The sequence below is a fragment of the Sminthopsis crassicaudata genome, chromosome 1 (genome assembly GCF_048593235.1).
Source record: "Sminthopsis crassicaudata isolate SCR6 chromosome 1, ASM4859323v1, whole genome shotgun sequence".
Taxonomy (NCBI): domain Eukaryota; kingdom Metazoa; phylum Chordata; class Mammalia; order Dasyuromorphia; family Dasyuridae; genus Sminthopsis; species Sminthopsis crassicaudata.
This window is the reverse complement of record NC_133617.1, coordinates 433,375,168-433,401,610: the sequence shown is the minus strand read 5'-3', so window position 1 is coordinate 433,401,610 and position 26,443 is coordinate 433,375,168. Positions and strand designations below refer to the sequence as shown.

General features: G+C 32.0%; 1 protein-coding gene and 1 pseudogene across 8 annotated transcripts in view; both read left to right on the top strand.

Moving 5' to 3' along the window:
- The window catches only part of MRTFB (myocardin related transcription factor B), a 241,725-nt gene that overhangs the window by 181,224 nt on the left and 34,058 nt on the right, over positions 1-26,443 (top strand). For all 8 annotated transcript variants that reach the window (XM_074280577.1, XM_074280579.1, XM_074280573.1 and 5 more), the window contains 4 exons: positions 902-977; positions 3,544-3,705; positions 4,780-4,958; positions 17,311-17,448. In XM_074280577.1, coding sequence (XP_074136678.1) covers positions 902-977; positions 3,544-3,705; positions 4,780-4,958; positions 17,311-17,448 — 555 coding nt within the window. The remainder of the gene's footprint in view (positions 1-901; positions 978-3,543; positions 3,706-4,779; positions 4,959-17,310; positions 17,449-26,443) is intronic.
- On the top strand, positions 21,941-22,849 carry LOC141550194 (dnaJ homolog subfamily A member 1 pseudogene; annotated as a pseudogene).

Genomic DNA, 26,443 nt, shown 5'->3' with positions numbered 1-26,443 from the left:
TTCTGTAGAAATGATGTGTTCTCATACCACTTATAAATCCACAAACCAAACAAAATCCTAACAGATGTTATATCACCTTTACCTCTGAACCAAAAACTGGTAGAATCAGGCCAAATGAAAGAGAATATCAAGAGTTATTCAAATTTATGTTTAATATTCAGATTTCAAGTCTACTTCCTTTATGATATAAATATATAATAAATATGATAGTTCATAAGTTTTACTTTAAAAAAATAATTTGCTTTTATTCCTGTGTTCTATTCTATGTTCCATTGCTATGAATGGGACAGGCTGCCAGGGAAATTATTTACATGTCATTTATACAAAGATTAGAGGACGTCTAAAATTAGATTTTGACTTTTGAAAATTTTTTCAAGATTTCTAGGCGTCACATTAGTTAACTATTTCATTCTAACTGAAAGGCAAAAAAAAAAAAAAAAAAAACCCTTAAAACTGTATATTAAGTTAAAGAGAAAGTAGTGCTTTACATATAAAATGAAACAAAACAGTATGTCTTTACAAAACAAAAATGTCTTTACACAGGTTTCTAAACCCTTCTTGTAGAATATATTTTCTTAACTTATTACCCCCAAACATTCTTATATTGCTAAAATACATTTTCTAAAGAAATAGGTTTGAATTTTAGCACTTTGTGTTAAACTTTATAATTATTTCTTTATCTCTTTTTCCATTCATGATACCAATACCTAAAATGACTAAAATAAAAATATTTAAAGTTATATATATGTATCATGATACATCCTAATTTCTTTTTCCTCTCATATGCATGCATAGAAATTATAAATTGTATTTATAATATGAATTATAAATATAAATATGCAAAAACTTAAAATTTAGTTCATAATAGAATGGAACTAGATCTCTTTTTTTCTTTTTAAAGACTGAAAATTTTCTGAAGCATAAGATACGTAGTCGACCAGATCGTTCTGAACTTGTCAGAATGCACATTTTGGAAGGTAAGGGGCCTTCTCTGATGATAATTTAATTTCTTAGCAAAAAAAGAGATAATTACAGCATTGATTTTTCATTTTAGCAACTTCAAGAGCTACAGAATTGAATAAAAGCAGAAAACTCACTAATTTCAATTGTTATTAATTTTTTTTTAAATCAACAAACTTAGTCCTACCACTGTCACTGTAGGTTTCTCTTTTGCACTGTTCAAAGTACTTAAAAAGCCTTTTTGAGTTCTAAAAAAAATCCTATTATGTAGTTATTTCTTCTTATAAACTGTTTTGAAGATTTCCAGAATCAAACTATAGATGAAGTTATAGTTAACTTAAAGAGGGAGAAAAAAGCATTCCTCTCAACACCAGAGGAGTTATCCTAACTTTAGTTATATCCTAAGCGTTGCTCTTATTCCAGGCCATTAATCTAGTCATAAAATAAGCTGAAGTCATTAACATTTTTTAGAATAAACTATTTTTTAAAAAAAAATTTATTAATTTTATAATTATAACTTTTTTTTTGACAGTACCTTTGCACTCCATTCTGTTGCGAATTTTCCCCTTTTTCCCTCCCCCCCTCCCCTAGATGGCAGGCATCCTATACATATTAAATATATAAACTATTTTTAACTTTCCATAAGTGAAATGTTTATAAGTCTTGGGAAGAGATCTATGTAAACAGCTTTAGAGTTTTAAAACTTGACTGGCAAATCATAATCAATTAGTTAAAGACACATACTATTAATGTCATGAACTCTCCTGAAAGCCCCTACTTTTGCCTTCACTTACTGACGAGAATTATTTCCTCTTTTTTCAAAATTTTCTATCATAATTGAGGCATCAACCATTAATAGCTTGAATAGGACTTTTTTCCAAATTGGGATTTTTTTTAACTATGGAAAAAGAACTTGCCATCCATAATTTTTTAAAAATCATTAAGCAGAAGGAAACAAGCCATGAAATTATAAATAGGTTTCTGAATTTGAATAACTGAGGTCTAGTGTACCCCAGAGAAGAAAAAATGGCATCAATATGTTTATAATGAGACATGTTCTATATTTAAAGTCTTTAAGGAATCATAGAGTAATTTATCTTGCAGCATTATTAAAGGAGAAGTCAACATTTTTCTTTGACATTATTAGTTTCTATTTGAAGACTATAAGTTGAGAGAACCAGTTTCCTTGAAGAAATATTTTTAATACTTGGGCAAGGAAAGGGAATGGTATGATGACACTGGTAAATGAGAATCCTAGATGCCATATTTTCTCCTACCTCCCATCCTAATAATAATAAACTCAAGGAAATAGCATTTTAAGTCACCCATAGGATGGTTTGGCACATTTTGGTTTTCCTGCCCTTGCTATGTATAATCTTCCAAGATTTCTTAAAAAGGTAACACCTTCTAACTTTGAATTTTTGGCAAACACATATCATATTGAATTTTACATTTTTATGACAAGACAAAACTTTGATTAAAAATATAAATAAGCAATAGGAAATGGAAAAAACAAAAGTCAAGCAACAAATGTGTAAATGCTTTTACATTTTTCAAGTGGAAAAATTAAGGGTATTATAAATGATTTTCTATAATACAGGTATAACTTTCATAGTACTATAATTGTTTTGTAATACAAATATCTGTGACAAACACAAGATGTTCTTATTGCTCTTAAGTTCAGGAGGAAATATGAACCATTCATTTGAGATGTATCATTCAGGGACAGTCAGAAATAAATATGGATTAATTTTCATCTCCTTTCTTTTCCTCTAATTCTTTAGGTATGTTTATAATCCAAAGTAGTCACAGACAGAGAGGAAGAATAAAAACCCCATATAAATTGTTATATTATTTTTCCTTGAATGATTGATGATTGATTAATAATTATAAAATGTTAACTGTCTCATTTATTCACATTCATTGTGAATTTTGCAAACCATCTAAGTGTCATAATTTTCAAGTAAACCAAAAACAACAGTACCTGCCATATCAAAATATATGTATCAGGGGCGGCTAGGTGGTGCAGTGGATAGAGCACCAGCCTTGAATTCAGGAGGACCCGAGTTCAACTCTGGTCTCAGACACTTAACACTTCCTAGCTGTGTGGCCCTAGGCAGGTCACTTAATAACCCCAGCCTCAGGGGAAAAAAAGTTAAAAACAATAAAAAAAAAATTTTACATCCCAAAGGACAACAAACCAAAAAACCCAGAGACTCCTTTTGGTGGCATTAAAGTTGAGAATCCACTTTTCTCAGGCTGTGATTATATATTTATAATATTTTATCCATCTAAGGAATAGCCTAGAAAATTGAGAGATTCTCTATTCTTTTCAGTAATATGAATTTTTACTTCCCATAATAAATGATCATTCAAATTCATATTAATTTGAGGTCGTGGAGAAATTAATATAAAAACATAACATAAACTGGTAGACTGTTAATTGTAGACTATTTTTATTGTCATCTCCATAAAAATATTTATAACTTTTAAAAATTGGATTTAAGTTAACTATGATGGTCTGAAGTAATATCATAATTATAGTTTATTAAGTAATGATCAAAGTTATCTTTCCTCTTTTAGAAACATTTGCAGAGCCTTCCCTGCAGGCTACACAGATGAAACTGAAGAGAGCTCGGCTGGCAGATGATCTGAATGAGAAGATTGCTCAAAGACCGGGTCCAATGGAACTAGTAGAAAAGAACATACTTCCCGTAGATTCCTGTGTTAAGGAAGCAATTATAGGCAAGACTGAAAATGCATATTACTGTAGGGGAAAGAGTTTTTGAAAAAACATTTAAACAGACAACCAGTAACATTCTATTTTAATTTCACTGGTTATCTCTCCACTAACATTTCCAATTATTACTTTTTCCTCTACATTATTACAAAAATAACTTCTATCTAATCACTGTTACAAACTTAGTTCATTTCATATTACACAAGTAGCAAGCAGACATGTTAATGATAATAATAATAATAAATTATACCACACCTATTATTTGCCACACATTGTGGTAAGTGCTTTTACATATTATCTCATTTGATTCTCATGACACTGAGGGGTATATGCTGTTATTACCAATACCATTTTACAGATAACAAAACTGAGGCAAATAGATATTGTGACTTGCCCAGGTCATAGATCTAATAAGCATTTGAACTAACTTTGAATGCCAAAACACTCACCATCCATTGTCCATAGCAAATACTTTACATGTTAAATTTAAAATTTAATTGTTTTTTAAATTTTTTATGTTTTCTTAAATCACTCATTTACTCCCCAAAAAGATGAAGGGTTTTTTGGTATTATACATGAGAGAATTTGAACAGCAGATGGCTCTCTATCAAAAGAAAACATAGCTTTCCCAAATTGCATTACTATAGCACAAAGACTCATTTGTTTTTCTTATGGAGACTTTTTAATACATCTAAACAAAATAATTGACTAGTCATTTGTTACTGTTTATTTAGCTATTTAAAATAATCTCATTTATAAAATGCCATATTTCCAAAAATCAAGGAATATATATTACCATTTTTGCATAAAAATTTAAATCATCTTTTTGCCAAATCTTACTTTAAAAGTAAGTTAAATACTACTTGTAAAACTAATAATTAAATCTAAAAGGAGGGTTTATTATGGTTTCGTAGATTATGTGGACATGAATGGCTGAAATCTAAAAATAAGCACGTGTATTTTTTAAATGAGGTTTTTTGGACTGTTATAACAGGCAGTGAAAGTTCCATTTTTTACCTTTTTCATTAGATAATTTAGCTTTTGGTAACTGAGAACACCAAAGTCATTTCTTCCTATAGGGGTTGGACAAGAAGACTATCCCCAAACTCAGGGTGATTTCTCATTTGATGAAGACAGCAGTGATGCTTTATCTCCAGACCAGCCAGCCAGCCAGGAGTCTCAGGGTTCAGCAGCATCCCCAAGTGAGCCAAAAATCAGTGAATCGCCATCTCCTATCACCACAAACACTCCAACTCAGGTATGATTTCTGAAGTCAAAACTACCAGAAAATCTACTATATCTTCCCATGCAATCAGTCAGTAATTGTTTATCAGATATGACATGAGAGACACAGAGAATAAGAATATGACAGGGACCCTTTAAATAATGAGCTAAAAGAAAAAAGACCAACTTTTGCTCTTCATTTCATTTAAGAATAGAAACTCCTCTCCAGCATGCATTTAGTAAAAGACAAATGACAATAGCTGAAATCCAAGTTTCTTTAATAAAGATTTGCTTTGTAGTATGAACAAGCTTATTTGTGACCTTCCTCTTGCACTGGAAGTACGAGAAGGAGGAACCAAGAAAAGACTAATGTTTCTGATGAACCCAGAGGGAGTGCAGGGCATTCTTAGCATATTTATTGTCCTTCATTTTGAACTGCAAAAATGGGTTTCAAAAAAGGTCACGTATGCAAATAAAATTAACAGTTGTGTTATTTATTCCTTTTAGTGTTTCATCCTTTCATTTTGCCAGATTTTTGCCTAATCTGAATTAGGCTATCAGATAGTAGTGAATGTTGTCTGGCTATCATTTTTAGTAATAAAATTAATTCTTTATCAACTCAGCCATTTAGAAAGTGACCTTAAAAATTCTCATTCTAGAAGAATAATATTCTCCTCTTTCCTGTATATTTTCATGAATTATCCAACTCATTCCTACCCAATGGGCTATTAAAATGTATGTTTTTTCAAAAAGAATAAGTATTGCATAATCTTTGTGCATATAAATAATACCTGTGTCTTTTCTAAATTTAAGTAGCGATTTTGGCAACAGGTTGTACTGTTATCTTCATTACCAAATTCTCTTGGATATCATGTTATCCATGTTCTTTCTCTGTGCTGTGTGGTTACTGGTGTGTCTCTTATTCAAGATACATGAACTAGAGGTCTCTGGGGGAAAAAATTCACATAGTATCATTATGTTGAAGATATTCCCTCAAAAAAATGGACATTCATATTGTTTTAATCATAAGATAACTTCTGTGCTTGTTTACTTAACACTTACTTAAATGATGAATCTTTCTTGTAGTTTTCAAACTCAGTTCTGGGTATGTATGGTTTCTTTGATGAATTGTTTACATTGCAAATAATTGATAAGTAAAATCTATAATTTTTTTTTAAAATCCTTTATATAGTATCATGAGGAAAAGGAAAAATATTCCTATTTAGGATCTATTTTATTTTAAACTAACTTTGTAGAGAAATACTTTATCATTAATCTTTGGGATATTTGTATGTATTACAAGTAGTAATACATTTTGTTTTTTCTTTATTAATCTTATTTAAGGTTATTCAAATCATTTTTCCTCATACTTCATCCATATCTTTCACTATAAAGTATCTGCCTGCATATGTTATAAACTATATTTTACTACATTAAGAGATGAGGGTTTCATATTCTTTCCTTAAGTGCTATATATGCAATAGGTACATTCCTCCAGTAGTTACATCTTAATATTTAGAAAATAAATGTTACATTGAGATTTGGCAGAAGTATAAAGGGGAAAAAGTATGATATCACAGAGTACTTTTTAATCACTAATTACTTAAACTTCAGAAAAGAGAGGAGACAGAGATGATAAAATGGCACCATGTTTGCCTTAGGTGCACTAGAGACGTCCAATACACACACTTGTAAAATAAGATCTCTGGAAAGGGGAGGAAGTTATATGTATGAAAAATAATTCTGATTGTACTCTGCAATAGGGTTTGATATAAAGCTATTAAGCAATTTATGTTAAGTGGGCATGGTTAAAAGTTTTTTTTTTTTCCTTTGTTCTAAAGTGGCATTTTGTGTGTATGGTGACACTCTTCAGTTTATACAGAAAGTAGAAATTGATCAAGATAACTTACACAGTGAATGTCTTCATTTTAACTTGTTTTTAAAGGCGAGTTAAATTTCTTAATTGTGCATATGCATCCTAGTCCATATTGGCTCCAATTTAAAATAATTACCATTTCTGGTTATATAGACCACTAATTTAGGCACTTTTTTTTTCTAATTCCCCTTGTCTTAGACTTCATTTATACCTATTAAATAGCAGTCAAGCCCATGCCAAAGAATTCCTTTTAAGTCATTAAAAATTTCATTCAGAAACATTTTGTTGGATGGTAAAGTGGCAATAATTCAAGAAGTCTTATGTCTTTTTTAGACTGCATAGGCCTTCTAGGGCAAAGAAATAAATGACTAAAACACCTAACATTCCTTACACTATAGAACATAGAGAAAAAAAAAAATCTATTGGTAGTGTCTAAAAAAAAGAAGCTTCCTGTCACTCCTACTTCCTTTTCACAAGATTCTAGAGCTAATTATTTGACTATGAGGAACCCCACCCTTCTTATAAATAAACTAAGATAGCAAAAATCTTTTTCCAAATGGGCTTCTCAAATAGTCTACCACAGGGCTTCTTAAGCGTTTCCAAGAGAAGTTTTTAACATGACCTCGAGTATATAGATACATAAAATAGGTATACCAAACAAACATTTAATAAATCATAATTTCACAACTCCCATATTAAGTTACCCTATATGGGATTGTGACCTACAGAAGAAGCTGAGGTCTACAAGAAAAAACTGTACTTTTTAATATTTCTCTTTTACATTATGATCAAAGTACAGCTGGAAAGTGGGTTGTCCAAGCCTCGAAGAACATGTATATCACATATATCTATTTGATTTTTTGAGCAACTTCTTAGAAAAACAAAAAGCTGTGTGTGATTTGAGCAGCCATCCATAACATAGAAGCCCTAACTCTTGCTGGCTCTGCTTCTGCCAGGAGATTGGCAGCTGTTTAAGTTTCCATTCTTTGATGTTGACCACTGAAAAAGAACACAAATACATTCATAACTGTTTCATAGAAATTCATTGGAGGGACCTCGTTTGTCCTCCATAGTGTAACCACAAATTGTCATCCTAAAATGTGACATGAAGACTTACAAAACTAACCTTCTCAACTTTTGGACAGCTCCAAGTTGTTCCTTACATCAGCCTATGTGTGCATCTGATATTTCTATCCATTGCTTTTAGTTCTGTTCTCTGACTAAGCAGATTAAGTCTAAAGCTTGTTCCAGTTATAATTGAAGACTGAAAATAAAATTGAAATTAATTTTTTGGTTAAAAATATAGGAAAGTTGAAAAGATAATAAGAGGCAGATTATGAAGAGTTCTAAATATCAGAGAGTTTATATTTGATCCTGGAGAATAATAGGTAGCTACTAGAGTTCCTTAGATGACATACATCAGACCTGTGCTTTAGAAAAAATATTTAATCATTTAAGTGTGGACTATGGATTGGAGGGAAGAGATTTGAAACAGAGAGACCATTAGAAGATAATTGCACAAGTGGATTTCAGAAAAACCTAAAAAGACTTAGATGAAGTGAGAAGAATTAGGAAAATATTGCGCACAGTAACAACATTGTGTGACATGCAGCTTTGATAGACTTAGATCTTCTCAGCAACACAGTAATCAAAGACAATTTCAAAAGCCTCATAATGTAAAATGCTATCTACATCCAGAGAAAGAAGTATGGAGTCTCAATGCAGATTGAAGCATAGTAGTTTTGTTTTTTTATTGTTTTTTTTTCTTTTTCATCATTTTTCTGTTTTGTTTTATGTAAATTTATGATCTAATAGGGAGACAGGAAAACTATCTACATAATAATACATAAATGCTAGAAGGGAAATACAAAGTATTATTGAGATTTAGGAAAGAAAGATCGTTACAGACTTCAGGAATCAAGGAAGACTTAGTGAAGGAAGTATTGGGTCAGGGCTTTCAGAGGATGGTCAAGATTTCAACAGGTAGGGAAAGGGAATAAGAAAAAAAGTATTCCAAGGGTAGAGAACAACAGCAATAAATAAAGTAAAATGAAAAATTGTAGGGCTTATTCAGAGATAATGAAGTAGTCCTCTTTGACTAGTATATATTAAACAGAATCAGTATGAAATAAAGTTGGTAGTACCAATGTTTTAAAGCATGGTTAAAGAGTCTGAACTTCATTTAATCTTCAGTAGAGAATCAGTGTAGAGGTGTAATATGTCCAGATCTCCACATAAAGGAAATTACTGACAGTGGAATATTGAATTGACTGCAACAGGGAAGTGGAGAAGAGGCATCAGAAAGAGTAGTTAGGAAACAATTACAGTAATACAAGTTTTAGGTGATAGTGAAGATCACTACAAAACCTGAACTAGTTTTATGACTGTATGAGTGAAGAAAAAGATATGAAGGAAGAATAAATAAGAATTGGCATTGAACACATGGGATGAGTTTGAAATCTTTACTTATAGGAAGAAGATAGTGGATAGAAGGAATAAAGTACCTTCCAATTATAAAATTCTATGACCTTTAGTGCTTTCCTTCACTTATGAAAATGAAACTACCAAGAGTCTGACATACTATGTTTTCCTAGGAAGTGATGATGGAATTTTTGTTGATATATACCCTATTTCCTCACATAACCAAAAGAATGACAACTGGTTTTTAACAGATTATCTGCCAGAGATCTACTTAGTAAGGTGGCCTACCGCTAAAATAGTTTCTCATAATTTAAACAAGTATTTCTTTTAGGGGTAGCTAAGTGGCCTTGAATTCAGGAGGACCCGAGTTCAAATCTGGTCTCAGACACTTAACACTTCCTAGCTGTGTGACCCTGGGCAAGTCACTTAACCCCAGCCTCAGGAGAAAAGGAAAAAAAAAAGTATTTCTTTTAGATATTACAAGTGCCAGCTGAAAAAAACTTTTGATAAAGTGGATTTATTCCAAATAAAATAGACATTTGCTATGATATACCCCAAATTTGTCCTGAATATTATTATATATTTTATGTCATAGCCTATTACAGCCTAGAAATAGCAATGGTTTTATTCATTTTCGTGCTTTTTATTTTTAAATGTCTGTTATGTTATTTTTTCCCCTGTAATTCCACTTAAATATCTTTTTCTTTTCTTTTCTTTTCTTTTTTTTTAATCTTTTCCTGACAATATTGATTTCTTTTAGGAAAATTTCTAAATTAATATATCTATTACTATTCTGAGACTTGGCAGATTTTCTTTGCACATTTTGTTGTGTAGAAATTTTGGGTAGGTAGAATAGTATATTTTTCAAATAAAATTTCATATTGATTTTTAAAAATTTTTTGTTCTTTGCCACTTGCTATGGATTATTTTCATGTTTTAGGATATTAATGTGTCCAATAATTTTTTTTTAATTAGCTGAAAAGTTTAACAGTAGAACTACAAATGATAAATCAGTGTGGTCTGATATATTTCAAAATAGTGTTAGCTAGTTGAAAAAAATCTCCATATTTTATGTTAAATGTGTTTTTTATCACGCACACACAACACTCACACAAAATCTAATTATTTGGTCTATGCATTTGCTTTCATTTATTTTATTTGCCTGGAAATTGGTAACAAAAGAAAGAGTAAAAGTTCCTTGAGTACAGATTTTTTCTTTAAGTTCAGATTCTCAAGATCATTTGCCAGAGGAAAATTATTGCTGCTTAGAAAATATGGCACATGTTCTTCCACTGGAAACATGTGCAGACACCTGAAAGATAAAGCCAGTCTTACAGAATAATTAAATTAATCCAGACATTTTCTCTGGTATTTTCTTTTCCTGTAGTTGTTTTCAAGACTAAATAAAAAGATCTTTGTCATACCTCTCTGGAGCATTCCAATAATGATTTCTAAAGGAAAATTCAGTAAGGTTCATAAAGCTTTTGATGAGATTTTTTTAAAAACAAATGCCAGTCAATTAAATAATGATGTTTCTAACATTTTCTTCTAAAATGTTGTTAAAGTAAATGAAAATTAAGATCATTGAAGAAAAAAAATTTTTTTATGTTGTCTGGTCATTGTGGGAAAAGATTTTGAATTGTTATAAAAACCATGTTCCAATTGATACAATGTGTAAAGCACATTATGAAAATTCAAAAACATTTGGCTTTAGTGTTTGTAAAATTTTGACTTATTGACAACTTTTTTATCTAGAGAAGATTTTTATTTGACTTACACTTTTTAATTACTGTAATGTAATCTCAGATATTTTCGTATATTCTGAAACACATAAAAATTTTAAATGGAGAGAGATACAGCATATTAATGTCAATGGAATCAGGAAATGTCACATAAACTGTGAGTTTTAAAGGGAGATGGTGGTTGTAAGAGATTGAGCTTCCTATGAGTACGTTCCAAAAGTGGAAAATAGCTTTTGTAAAGCATAGAGAAAATGTGGTATGTGGGAAAAGCAAAAAATAGCCCAGTTTAACTAAACCATAGATCATGAAGGTAAATAATGAACAATCTACCTTGGGAAAAACACCTTCAAACATGATTACAAGTTTTTTGTTTTGTTTACTAAAAGTAAATTGCATTTTATTCTACAGATTATAGCCCTAAAAGTTTGTTGAACAGAGGAGTGATATGGTTATACCTGTGCTTTAGGATATAGTAGAAAGGACAAAGATAGACTGCAGGGAGATTAGTTAAGAGGCTGATCTATTGTCCAAAAGCAAGGGGACAAGGAGACTTAAATTAGGATAATGGTTATGTGAAATGAATAAAGGGGATGCGAGACATGTTGTAGAAGTGAAGTTGACAAAACATATCAACAGCTTGCATATGAGGATGAATGTGACTGAAGAATGAAGGATGTTTTTCTGAGATATCCTTCTAATCAAAAAAGGAAAATTAGGAGGAAGAGTAATTTTGGAGGAAAGTAATGAGTTCTGATTTGAAAATATTTGAGATACTTACAAAACATCCAAGTAACTAAAAGGAAGTTGGAGTTATGAAATGAGAGATGAGAATGGATATGTATGTCTCAAAGTCATTCTGCAAAGTAAAGATAGATGAATTGATGCAAGCTGATGAGATCACCAAGAAACAGATTAAATAGAGAAAACAGGAAACCCAGGATAATAAACAAAATTTTATTAAATATCTGCTATATATCAGGCACTGTGTAAAGCACAATAAAAGGCAAATGTAATAGAGTCTTGAGATATATGTATACACAGAGTAGGACACAATTGAAGAAATGGGAGAGGATTGTCAACATTGTCAGATGCTGCAGAGGTTTGGATCAAATGAAATAACATACATTAAATGCATTAAAAATTTTCAAGCACTATCTAAATATCAATAATATTATCAAAAGAGATTATTGGCATAATGGAGATCATACTAGATTCATTTTCTACAAAAACCTGGGTTCATATCCCATTTCCAAATACTAGTGGTATGAACCATAGGCAAGAGTACTTAAATTGTGAGCTTTCATCTTATGTATAAATGAGGGGTATCTTTCTGTAGGAAAGATAGAACCAAGATGTCAGAGTAGCAGGAAGCAGGATGAGGAGTTCCCTCTCACTGGGAGAACTGAAAGCTTGCAGATCTCCAGCCTAAGTTTTCCATGGGGTCCAACACTGAATAATCCAAGGAAACAGCAACAGGACTAGAAATTAGCAGAGTCTGGCCCTTATATCAAATTGAAAGTCAACAAGAAGATTAAAAGAGTAAGCCAAGAATCCCACCAATAAAGCTATTCTGTATTATTATTAGGTGGTAGGTAAAAACCCATAGCAGCTTCAGGAGAGATGAGGACAACATGACCAGTTATATTAAAAATGTGGGCTCACATACCCATGGGACCCCTCTGAATCCTGAAGCCATTGATAATGGGCCAAAAATAGCAGACTTCCTGACTTATAGAAGGAAGATAAAATTCTGTTTAATTGAGCAAGGATAGACAAGGATGAACAATATATCTTGTAGGAATGTATCAGGTCAGACTAGCTTATAGGTCTTCAAAAATGATATGGAGTTTTTCAGGAGCTGAAGTTATGAGGATAATAAATTTTCTTTTTATTAAATCAGAGGAATAACTGAACTCCTCTGACTAAAAAAATGTTTTGCATCCATCTCCATTATTAGAGATAGTGAACTAGACTCCCTGGTGTCCAACTGCAAGCTTCAAGGATAGCAGACTTCCTTGAGGCAAGAATAGAATGGTGATTAGCAGAAGTGGATTTCGAAACTTATCTTATTATAGGCCAAAGAATTATAGCTTAAACAATTATAAGACAAAATCAGTTAATTATAATTATAAAGAGGATCCATAAAAAATGACACAATCAATTTAATTTTCTCAGTTTTCACTGTACCTAATCCCTGTCAGTGGTCAGAGAGAGGGAGTCTATTGGACAAGCTCTACGAATGGTTTTATTATGTCTTGATGGTCTTAAGAATAGAAAGGGAAGAAAAATACACTTAGAATAGGAGAAAGGGAAAGAGACATTAGGGGAAATTGTTTCACATAATCAGGGTAATTAATCAGCAATACAAACAAATGAGGGAAGCGGGTGACACTTGATCCTGATTGTGATCAAAAAAAAAACATGATGCAGTTGGGTTCAGAAAGCAAATTTCACTCAATGGCAAAAATAGGAGAAAGGAAAATTTAAAAGGAGGATTTAATCCTAAACAAAATAAATTCTTTTTCACATTTTTAAAAAGATGTATTTTAATAATATAATTTTTTTAAATATTATTTTTACAATTACATGTAGAGATGGTTTTCAGTATTCATTTACTGAAAGATTTTTAGTTCCAGTTTTTTTTCTCTTTTCCATCCTTACTTCCTCCCTTCCCTTCTTCCCCCTCTGCTAGCAAGCAATCTGATGTAAGTTGTAAATATTTATTAATTTTTAATATATATCCACATGAGTCATGTTGGGAAAGAAAAATCAGAAGGGAAAAAGAAGAAAGAAAAGGTGAAAATATGCTTCAATCCACATTCACATATTATGGAAACCCATAATATTTTCCATCCGCATTTTATTGGAATTGCCTTAGATTACTGAATAGCTGAGAAGAGCTAAGTGTCTCATAGTTGATTATCACATAGTCTTGCTGTTGCTATATGATGTTTTTCTTTATCAATTCATTTAAGTCTTAACAGCTCTTTCTGAAATCAGCCTCTTCATCATTTCTTATATAACAATAGTTGTGTATATTCATATAGCATAATTTAATTCAACTATTCCCCAATTGATGGGCATCCACTCATTTTCCAATTTTTTGCCTACAAACATTTTTGAACGTGGGTCTTTTTTTCTTTTATGATCTCTTTGGGATACAGACACTATTGGATCAAAGGGTATGCACAAGTTTTTTAGCCCTTTGAGCATGGTTTACAAATTGCTCTCCAGAATGGCTAGATCAATTCACAACCCCACCAACAATGCATTAGTGTCCCACTTTTTTTCCACATCCCCTCCAAAATTTATCATTTTCTTTCCCTGTCATCTTAACCAATCTGATAGGTGTGAGGGATGTGAGGGTGGCACCTCAGAGTTGAGCCAAAAAACCTTCTTAACTAAGGATGAAAATCTAAAGATACAGATCTTTTGGAAGTATCCAATGAATGGAAATCAGAGGGATAACTCAGAATAAGTTATAGTATATAAATGTGATGAAATATGATTGTGGTATAAGAAATTATATGAATAGTGTGATTTCAGAGAAACCCTGTTAAGACTTGTATGAATTGATAAAAAACGAAGTGAACAGAACCAAGTAGACAACTTAATATATTGACAACAATATGGTAAAGATAGGCAATTTTGAAAGAATTACGCATCTTGAGCCATACAATGGCCAGTCATAATATCAGAGGACTAATAATAGAACATGCTAGAGAGATAAGACAAGTTCAGGAAAGGTCTTTTTTTTTTTTTTTTTTTTTAACACACTCAATATAGAAATTTATTTTTCTTGACCTGTAGTATACTACATGTTTGTAACTTAGACTTCTTTTTTCTTTTATTCTCAATGTGGGAGGAAAAAAAAAGATTGGGGAGAGAAGAGGAGAAATAGAGATTGCTGATAGAGAAACAAAAGGATTGCATATATTTAAACTATATCAGGTTGCTTGCTGTCTCAAGGGAAGGGAACGAAAGGAGGGAGAAAAATTTGGAATGCACAATTGTGGTTTTACAAAAATGAATGTTGAAAGCTATCTTTACATGTACTTGGAAAAATAAAACATACTATTAATAAGAAAAGAAAAACATAATTAAAAATAAAACATACTATTAATAAGAAAAGAAAAACATATAAAGAAAAAAAAACATATAAACATATAGAACCTCCAGTTGTGATACATAAATATGATAGTGTATAAAATCAGTTATTTTTACCAAATCTTGATAAATCTCTTCATATCATCTCTGGGAAAGAAGAGCCTCTTTCTCCCTCTGTGACTGAGATATGAAGTATGATTTTTTTTTTCTTAGTCTCTTTTGTTGTCATCTATGTCTTAGCTACTAACTATGACTGTACAATAATAAGGCCCTCTTCCTGGGCTCTTCAAATCTTTGTGTAAATCCTTTGTGTTTTTCAATTAGTTTCATGGATTCCATTTTTATGTCTATGCAGATGTTGTACAGATCTGTTTTCACAAATGTCATCTATCCTTCTAGCACTTAGTGTTCTACTGAGCTGTCCTCCCAAACCACAGACCCTCCATATGCAGATTGTGGCTACATTTTTGTTTCTATCTACATGAAATCTCTTTCATTTGCCACCTTTCTGTTTTCATGACCATCACCCTGGTTCACCTGAACTATTAAATAGACTCTAACTTGAGCTTTCTGCCACCAGTCTCTCCCTTTTTAATATATTTTCCATATAGCTGTCCAAAAAAAAAAAAAATACTACTTGCGCATATATCTGACAATGAGACTTCCCTGGCACAAAAATCTCCAGTGTCCTTTTTATTTCTAGCATAAAGTAGAAACCCCTCCCATTCATAATGTAATTTTTATTCCAATATTGCATAGGTTGATCCTTTTTTAAGATATACTTTCTCCTTGCCTTTGTCTTCTAATATTTTTGTAAATCATTTTTAAAAACTCAGCTAAAGTGACATCAACTACATGATCCCTTTTCTTTTTCTACCCAACTACTAGTACCTGATCTGTCCTGAAATTTCTTTATATCTACTTAAAATATATTTTTTATTTACATCTATAAATGTATGTATAGGCAGCTAGGGTGATCCAGTGGATAGGATTAGGAAGACTCATCTTTCTGAGTTCAAGTCATGAACTGTGCACCTGTAAGTCATTTAATCTTATCTGCCTTAGTTTCCTCATCTGTAAAATGAGCTGGAGAAAGAAATGACAAGTCACCCCTGTATCGCTGCCAAGAAAACCCCAAATGGGACAGTCATAACTATAGTTCCTTGAAATGGGTTTATTTCATGGTATAGATGTTGTTTTCCCCAATAGAATATTTTGTCCTCGTATTTATTTTAAATTAGAAGGTACTCTGTAGATTAGGTCATTTTTTTTCAGTTATTAGTGGAAAGGTATGGTAACAGCTAGTATTTATAGAAGAGTTCATTATCTAGAAATCTGATAAGATGTTATATCTCAACTGATTAATATAGGGCTGGACACAGTTCAAAATTTTGGCACTATCGTATTAATGATAGCAATTTTATCATTTAACAATAATTTGTTTTCTTATGTGTTGTAGCTCATAATTGTATACATACAAACACTGTTTGTATGTATACATTGTTGTAAATGAGTTTTTTTTTTTTAATTTGAATTCCTTATACATTAAATTGTCTAAAATAAAACTTAGAAATTAACTGCTCTTTAATTCATTCAGTAAATATTTATTGAGTTACTATTTAATCCAAGACACTGAAATAGATAGAAAGATGTATTAAACATGATGATTTTCCTCAAGAGCTTAACAGTTTTCTGGGTGCTGAAGGGGGAATATAAAGAAATGGTATGATTTCTGTCCTGCTTCAGATTATATTTAAAATAATTAGTTATTTTAATAATGATACAACAGCTAGCAATTTACATAGCACTTAAAAGTTTTATAAATATTAAATTTACTTTATAAATAATTACTTCATTTTATTTTTACTTGTTAAGGCAAAAAGACAGCTAGTTTAAAGTAATTATTTCCACAGTGTGGATCCTTTTTAGATAAATTACAAGGTCTCAATACTAAACAGAAAAACCACGTATCTAAAAGCATACTTGAATTGTTCAGTAGGATATTGTTTAGAATTAATTGTAAGAAAAGTAAAGATATCTTTAAGGAACTAAGAATATATAAACAAAGTAGATAGTCCTACCTTTCTAATTTCACAATATTTTACCATATTTTTTTTCTTCCTTTCCTTTTATAATGGACTCAAAAAAAATCATTTGCTTATTTATATTTCAGTATCTTCATGTGTTCCAAGTTTGAGAAACAGAATTTTTATCTTTCTTTTTCCTATCTTTTTCGCCAGTATACTTCACTATCCACTGCAGTTTCTGAATTCTTGAAAACTCCTCTTGCTGCTGATCATCCTACATCACGCCCACCAGCTCCTGTCCTCTCTACAAACACTGTGTCTTCAACAAAGCCTGGGCCAGCACTGGTAAAGGTGAGTTTACCCATGTATATGCTTATTAGATTAAAATTAAAGTCCTATCTTAGATTTCTTGTCATTTGTGGCACTTGCCCAAATTGTATAGTGTATTTTCAGCCTGTAAGCTTGAGAAATGCCCATAATAATGAATGATGTAGGAAATGCCCTTATCAATAAACTAACCGTCAAGTGGAAATCTTCAACATAAAGAAGATCCAACTCACTTCCAGTTGATCAATGATGGACAGAAATAACTATACCCAGAGAAGGAACACTGGGAAGCGAATGTAAATTGTTAGCACTACTTTCTATCTACCCAGGTTACTTATACCTTCGGAAGCTAATAATTAATGTGCAACAAGAAAAAGGTATTTACACACATATATTGTATCTAGGTTATATTGTAACACATGTAAAATGTATGGGATTACCTGCCATCGGGGGGAGGGAGTGGAGGGAGGGAGGGGATAATTTGGAAAAATGAATTAAAAAAAAAAAAAATTTAAAATAAATAAATAATAAACTAACCATCACTTTAAAATTATTGGGAAATTCCACAAAGCTATACAAAAATGTTCCAGAAACTATTGATAAGTCTGTTCTCATGCCACTGAAGGAAGCTAGGGAAAAAAAAAGTTAGCAGATAAAGTTGACATTTTCTTTGTCTTAGGATTTCATAAAAAGATGCTGACTTTAATAGTTAACATGTTCTTTGGAGTTTGTACTTTAAATCATTACTTAATGCTATCCCAGATGTATTATATGACAGATTCAATGTTTAGAGAACAAAATACAATTTGTTACAATTTGTTTTTCTCAATTATGAAAATAGAGAATGACTAATTGAAGCTTGGTCGGTCTGTACTGTTCTTTTAGATAAGCATGAGATTTATGGCACTGTTCCCACATTTTACTTGGCAAGAATAATTCATTTTTAATGATGCCTCAGGAAGATGATTTTTCAAATCATACATAATTTTTAAATGATGTTTATTCATTGCATTAATAGAGCTGTTTTATCTGAGAAAAAAATGAAAGGGGAAATTGCCTTAATTAAGGTCTTTAATTATATAAAGGGTTGTCATGTGGAAGAATTAAACTTGTTCTGGATTGTTCATCATGGGCAATGAGGTAACTAAAGAGTGAAAGTTACAGGAGGGATATTTTGAGTACTTTATATGGAGGAAATTCTCTCACAATAAGAACTGTGCAAAAAGTAGACTTTGAAAAGGACAAATTCTGTCACTGGAGATCTTTAAATGTAGGCTAGAAGACTACTTTCTAAAAGCATGTTTTTCTGTTATTTTAGCTTACTTTAATATTCTGGTTGTCCTTATCACTATTATAGATTTGAGGCATTTGAAAAGTCAGTATTTCAACTGGTCTAATCTCTTTAAAGATGGAAGTTGAGAGAAAATTTAAATGCCTTATCCAAGGCTTCAGCAAGAATCAATGCCAAATCTGGGACTAAAACTGAGATTTACTGCTTTTGTATGTTTTATGATGGACACTGCATTTTCTTTCACAGCATTTCTGTTACAAATTTTCAAATCAAGAATAATTTGGCATTAAGTCCTTGTCTCTGTTTCTTCCACATTGCAAAATTTCTGTCTTTATCTTACCTCTCTGTACAAGTTAAAATATCTTAATTAAAAGGAAATCTATTTAAATGTATATCCTTGATCCCATCCCTTTTCCTCCTTGTTTGTATCAATTGCATTCTTTCTTTCTTGTATATTCAGTTTTTCTCCCTCTGGTATATCCTTCCCCTCTCCTGCAAACAATTTTATTTCTCTTAGCCTTTAAAAAGAGGGGTTCCCACAGGGTCTAGATTTTGCTACCCCACATTTGAGTTACATTTCTATCTCCTTTTATTGCCAAACTTCTGTTGAGTGCTTTTTACCTATCTTCTACTTCCACATTCTCACCATTCCACTGAAATTCTTCTTCACTAAAATTACTAATAATCATGAATGACTTCCTAATTATAAAATTAAGTCTTTTAATCAGATTTTCCTTGCATTGAATACTACTGTTCATTCTCTCTCTCTTGACTTCCTCATACAGTTTCTATAAAACTGATCCTGAATCTTACTTTCAGTGTCCTAAATATATCTCTCTTAAACCTATTTTTTCTCACCCCTTTTCTCTCTACTAGTTTCCCAAGGAAAACTCATCTACAAGTTCAGCTATTACCTATTTGCAGAGTACTCATAAAACTGAACTGTTTCTACAACTCTATTGTGTTGTTGAGTCATTTCAGTTGTTTCTGACTCTCTGATCCATGAGAGTTTTCATAGCAGCCTAATAGTTGGTGCCTTCAATTGACTACTCCCAAAACTAAACTCATCTTTTCCAACAAAATCTGTTCTTTCTTCCATTTATCTATTAATAGCATTATTATTTTTCCATTCACCCATACTTAAAACCCAAGTCATCTTTGACCTGTTCTTCTGCCTTACCCTACTGTTCAATCAGTTGTCAAATCCTTACTGTTCAATCAATTGTCAAATCCTTTTGATTCTATCTATCTGGCTGTTATCTCCTCTATTTCTACTCATTTCAGAATAGTTTGGGCTCACAGTAGCCTCAAGACTAGCAAAACACTACCTAGTTCCCATTTAGTCACAAAAACTCTAGAATCACATCAAGAAATATCTAGAGCCTCTGCCACAATTCCCTTTATCACTTCAAACCTGTCCATCAGGCCCCATTGTACGCTTATCATAAATTTGTCCCCTTTTTCCAAGGCCTGAACAATCATAAGTAGTGATATAATGTCAACCACAGTGCTAACCCCCTTCTTTGTTCTGAATTTGCAATTGTTACAGTCTCTAATAGTTACTATGAAACAATTTTTGCCCTACTCTTTTCCAGCTTCATTGTATCACAGAACTTCAGACTGAAAGTTAAACCTTTGTTGAACCATCTAGGCCAACCAATATCTGAAAAAGGACATTTTCAGTATACTTGACAGCTTGTCATCCGATCTTTGCAAAGCACTTTATGATGTATACTTATCTAACTTTATCCTTATAACAGACCCAAGGGGCAGGTATTATTATTATTATTCCTGTTTTTCAAAGAAAACAGAGTGAGACAAAGGTTAAATGACTTCTCCATGATCATACTTTATAAATATTTGAGACAAACCAAACTTCCTACTTTTGAATTTGCCCTATTAATTACCTTAAAACCTTCCAGATTATCAGTTTTAATTACCTATTCACACCTTAGCTTCAATGACTCAAATTATGCTCACTTCATAGATTTTTGAACATTTAAATAATGTGATGTCAATCTCATTTTTAGATAAAAGTGTTATAAGGAAAATTATTGATGGTTATGGGGGGCAGCTAGATGGCACAGCGAATAGAGGACTGGCCATGGAAGTCAGGAGGACCTGAGTTCAAAGTTGGTCTCAGACCCTTTACACTTACTAGCTGTGCTGTGTGACCCTGAGCAAGTCACTTAATCCTCCCAACTGCTTCCCAAAAAAACAACAAAATGTAATAGGTGATTATATTAGGTTTGTTTTGGTAAGGGAAATAAATGGTTAAAACAAGTACAAGGAAAATGAATTTTATATTCTCTATAATATCATAAGTGTTTCTAAATTCCTGCTATCAATTATGTTTTGTAAAATAATGTCATAAGAATTCAAAATAATGGTTTTGAGGACTTAGTTGTCATAATGGTATTGTTTGGCCAAGTTATTTACTTTCCTTGGGGGGAAGAAAAAAAAAAAAACCATGAGTTTGCCATAGGGTAGCTAGGTGGCCCAATGGATAGAGCACCAGGCTTAGTCAGAGTCAGGAAGACCTGAGTTTAATATAGCCTCAGACATTTACTAGCTGTTCGACTCTGGACAAGTTATTTAATCCTGTTTGCCTTGATTTTCTTATCTGTAAAAATAAATTAGAAAAGAAAATGACAGACTACTCCAGTATCTTTGGCAAGAAAACCCCAAAGGGAATCACAAAGCTGGATGCAAATGAAAAAAAAAAAAAAAAAAAAAAAACTGAACAAGTTTACCATACACTAAAAATAGAATATATAACTTGAATTATTTGTTTCATTTAAAAGAACCCATATATGAAGGAGTCAGAAATGTGAATTGTATCCCAAATAATTAATATGATTAAGTATAAAAATTTACTTTCAGATTCATATAACTTTAATTTTTACATATAAATTGTTCATTTTTCCTCCAAAAATTTAAAAGAATTCATCTGAATTATCATATATTTGGTGTATCTGTATATTAATAAGAGAATATTCATAGAAAATACATTTTTGTTAGAAATAGATGACAGCGAACATATAGTGTTTATTTACTGAAATATATGTCAAAGATTAGGCTCTTCATTTGCTCAAAGACAAATGAAAAGTCTGATAAAATAACATTTTAATGGGACCTATTAATTTAGTGAGGGGGGCCTTCTTTTATATGTTATAGTATTTTGCTATTCCTTTATAAAGCTCCACTATGTACTTTTAGAGATTGACTATCTTAATCCCGGGATCTAGTATAGTAAAAGTATTTTTAAAATATGGAGGTACTGGAATGCAAATAAGAATTCCTGAGACTACCAAAGGACAAACAATAGCAACCTTCAGGAAATTCAATCAGTCTGTATGGGAAACAGATTAGCCCCAAAGATCAAGCTGTAACAGAAAGATTGTTCCAAAGAAAAAGATTCTGGAAGCTTATATTAGCAAGACCATGAAAGAAGATCAGAAAGTAATATTCTATGATAAAACGTCATCAGGAACCAGGATGTGAGTTAGGAGATATTATTAATGTTTTGGATCAAAAGGACAAAGCTGTATTAACACAACAGAATGAAGACCTTTTCATGTGTATGTATATCCAGTTTGGTTGGATTATTGTGCAGCTTTCAGAAAACCAGTATCAACCTTTGACAGTAGAATAGTAGAACTATAGTCATTACTCTCATCTTGGCTAGAATATGTGTATTAAATGGAGAATGCCAGTTGATCACAGATCTCATGGAAAAGAGATTCTATAATTCAATTTTGGGCAGACTTCTTAGAAAATGGTTTTCCTTCATCTCTGTAGGAAAAGTTACTTTATTGGAAAAGAAAGCAAGTAGAGGAAACTGAAAAATGGGTCAGGTAAAACTGGTATATTTTGAACCCATCTCAAGGAAGAAGATGACCATTACAATGGGAGAAGCTTATGAGGGTGATAAACATTATCTCAGAGGTATGGAGTTAAATATCAGACTTCTGAATAGGGGCCAATGGAAAATACCTTTCCTTGTAATACTAGCTTTTATATACAGTGGTGAGTAAGTAAAGTACTACAATGATCCTAAGATGTGCACTATTATTTTTGTTGTAATATTCAATTGTAATTTTGTTTTTTAAAATTAATGAATAAAATCAAGGATGTAAAATACAGATTTTACAGTCTGTAAAGAAGCCTCCAAGCATTTTTTTCATAATTTTTACTTTATTTTACAATATATACATTAAATATGCCTTGATTTAGACTATGGTTTAATTATTGATTGACTAAGTGTACAGAAGCATTTATAGTTGTTAAGCTCTAAAATTCACCATCAGAACACTTTAAAAAAAAGAAAAAAGAAAGAAATAGGGTGTACAGTACAGGGCACTATTAACATTTTCCTCTCATAACTCTTTTTCACCCAAGAAAAGTTTATGTGACTCTGGGTGTGTGTGTATATATATGTGTACATACATACAAAACCAGGGATACAAATCAAACACTTGATCATAATCATAATTTCGCAAGAACCCCATGGGTCATGATCCACAGTTTAAGAAGCTGGGATATAGTGGATGTGGAGTCAGGAAAATGTGAATTATTCTGAAGGAAAAGGCATATCTGGAAAAAACTATGATGTAAAAACAAAAGACATCAATAAAATAAGTTGATTCTTTTGTGCTATTTTTTTTCTGTTGTACTATTTTTGTAATAAGTCTCATGTAAAACCTTTGTGTGCTGTGATCTTACTTGAACAGCCTGTGAAATAGGGCAGAAGTTTTCCTCATTTTCCAGATGAGGAAACTGAGGTTTGAAGAGGCTTTGACTACTTTAAAGTTGCACATTTCACACTTCACAGTAGTAGTACCAGAAACCAAACTGCCTATCCATCAGCCTTTTTGGCTCTACTGGAGATGGTACAATTAGAGAAAGCCAAAAGATTGCAGGAAGACCTGTGTTTTTAATATATACACCAACTATTCCCTATCAATAACGTAAAAAATAGACTTGGTATTTTTACATTGTCTAGCATTTTTATGGTTATCCTGACAAATTTTCAACTGATTAACTGGCATAATGAATACTTTATTTTCTTTCCCCCAAATAGAGCTTTATTTTTTCAAAGAAACTATTAACAACTGAAATAAAAGTGTCAAGGTCTAATATTATTATATAGTTAGGATGATCTCATTAATAAAATTGCATTGGATATTTATAAGGTAACATAGCTGCCCACTAATTTAATAATGTCAGGCAAATTATCATTCATTTTCCACATTCTTCATATCCATAAGGATAGGACAACAAGGTGGCACAATATAGAGAGTACCATAGTTGGAATCAGAAAGCCTCATTTTCCTCAAGTCAAATGTAGCATCAAACATTCAAGTCTGTTTAACCATGTTTGCAACAATTTCCTCATCTGTAAAATGAGTTGAAGAAAATGGTAAACCACTCTAGTATCTTTTCCAAGAAAACCTCAAATCGAGTCACAGTCAGACATGACTGAAAAATGACTGAACAAACACAGTAAGGGTAGTAATTAGTTTATGCACTCTTCTCAGGGTGCTTGCTTGAGAATAAATTCCATACTGCCCTTAAGGTTCAAAGCAATTTTCAGACAACAGCAAAAATCTCAATGAATGTAAATAGTTCACATTCCTAAAAAGAGACTATGAGGTACAGAGCACCAGTCAATTTTAAAAGTCGCTTTTGGTACATTAACAGAACTAAACTTCCTCCAAAAACAGAGTAATTGATTGTAATTCTGAATTCTTGATTAGGTCACTATGACTACTGTCATATGTTTCCCCTTTTATATAAAAAAAGCAGATTCTAGCCAATACAAGAAAAATGTAACCAAAAAAAAAAAAAAAAAAGCATTTAAACAAGTATACCAAAGTGAAAACTTGTAAGAACTTAAAAACTAAGAAAGCAAAGAATATTTTGACATTAAAAATGATTGGTTTGAGGGTTAAGTATCTGCCAAGAACATGAAACTTAAGAGAAATGAAAATTGCAGTGACAGCCAGAATCTGGATTAAGCATCAATATATGTGAAACACATAGAGAAGTTCAAGAGGGGAAAAATGAAGGATAGCTTTTAATATTAGCATTTTTATAAATGCCATTAAGGCACATTGACATTTATTTTGTGATAAGTCAAAGTACATGTATTACCAGAAAACAATAACAAATGAAAAGTCTAAATTTGAAATATGGATAGGAAGTAATCCTTTTTTTTTTTAAGCCTTGTATAATTAACACAAATGCCTTAATTTCTGACTTCTATGGCATTTCTATTTTGTATAATTTAAAAGAAAGTCCTTTTGAGAAAAGGCAAAGTCAAGGTGATGGAGTGATAGGAAGCAATTCAGTGAATTCCTGTAAACATATTCATCCTAACAGTTCTAGAAAATATACCAGATCACATCCTCTTAGAGAAATCTAGGTAAAATGTCAATGAGTTCTTTGTCCATGTGTGTGCTCAGCATAGGGAACCAAATAGGGAGGCTAGTCTAGTGAACATTAGAGAAGAGGGTTGGTGTGGAAGCACTCCAGTATGAAAGAATCCAGACTCATATCGGGCCCTACCACAGGGTCAGGTGCTGACTCTCAACTTTGTTACCCGCTCTTCCTCTGTCCCTGATCATTCATAGGGGGTGGAGTGAGAAGGAAACCTGCATCAACAGTGGTTCCAGCCCAGTCAGTATACTGAAAAACGGGGTAGTTCAGAAGTCAGTAGCAGTGATATGGCTTAAATCCCAGGAGCAGTGCAAAGCTTCACTTCCAAATGTTAAGATAGCCTGCTGAAGAATAACCAGGGCAGGGATCCCAAAACAAAGGGGAACTTCAGTTCTGCCTCTTGTGCCAACAAAGCTTTCCAGCTGGCTGAGAAGGATGAAGGCCATCAGTATTCTATTCTTATTCAGACCCAAAACCAGGTCAGGAGTTTACAGAGTTCAAACCATGGGAAGGAGCAATCCAACTTTGCTCCAGATCAGATAACTTTGAGAATATTCAAAGTTTGCAGGTCTTTAATATGAGATCTAGGGGCAACACTAACTTCAATACTCTCCCAGGAAAGCAACAGGTCCAGCCAGCCCTTTCTCGATAAGTATGAAAAGCCTGGTCCTAATGTCACATTCAAAATCAGGAACTGCCTCTAAAAGCAGTACCTCAGAAAAAAACACAGCTTGAGCACAAATTAAACTAGAATTCCTGAAACAGATGAAGAGATGATTTTTTTTTTTTTAAAGGAGCAAAATGTTTCTATCAATGAAATGAGAACTAGAGGAGAAAGAATTGGAAAGGAAGCTAACAGCTTGGCACAAAAAAACACAAAATCTTGCTCAAACAACCAAACTCCCCTAAAATTCAAATAGAAGCCAATGTCTCCATGAGGCAACAATCAAAAGGCTAGGAAAAAAAGATTTAAAAAAATAAGCTATTTCATAGACCAAAAAAAAAAATTTAATGACACAGAAAATTAAGAGTAGAAAAAATTGAAGAATCATTGGACTGTCTGAATATTGTAATCAAAAGGGAAAAGAGAGTCCAAACATCACATTTCAAGCAATCTTAAAAGAAAATTTCCTCTGTCTCTTATAACGAGAAGACAGTTGAAATAGAATTTACCAGTCACTAGAAAGAAATCCCAAAATGAAAATGTATAGTACTTAATTGTTTTAAAAAACAAACCTACAAAGTATAGACACAGAGGACCTTTTTTATAATTATCAAAATAAGTAT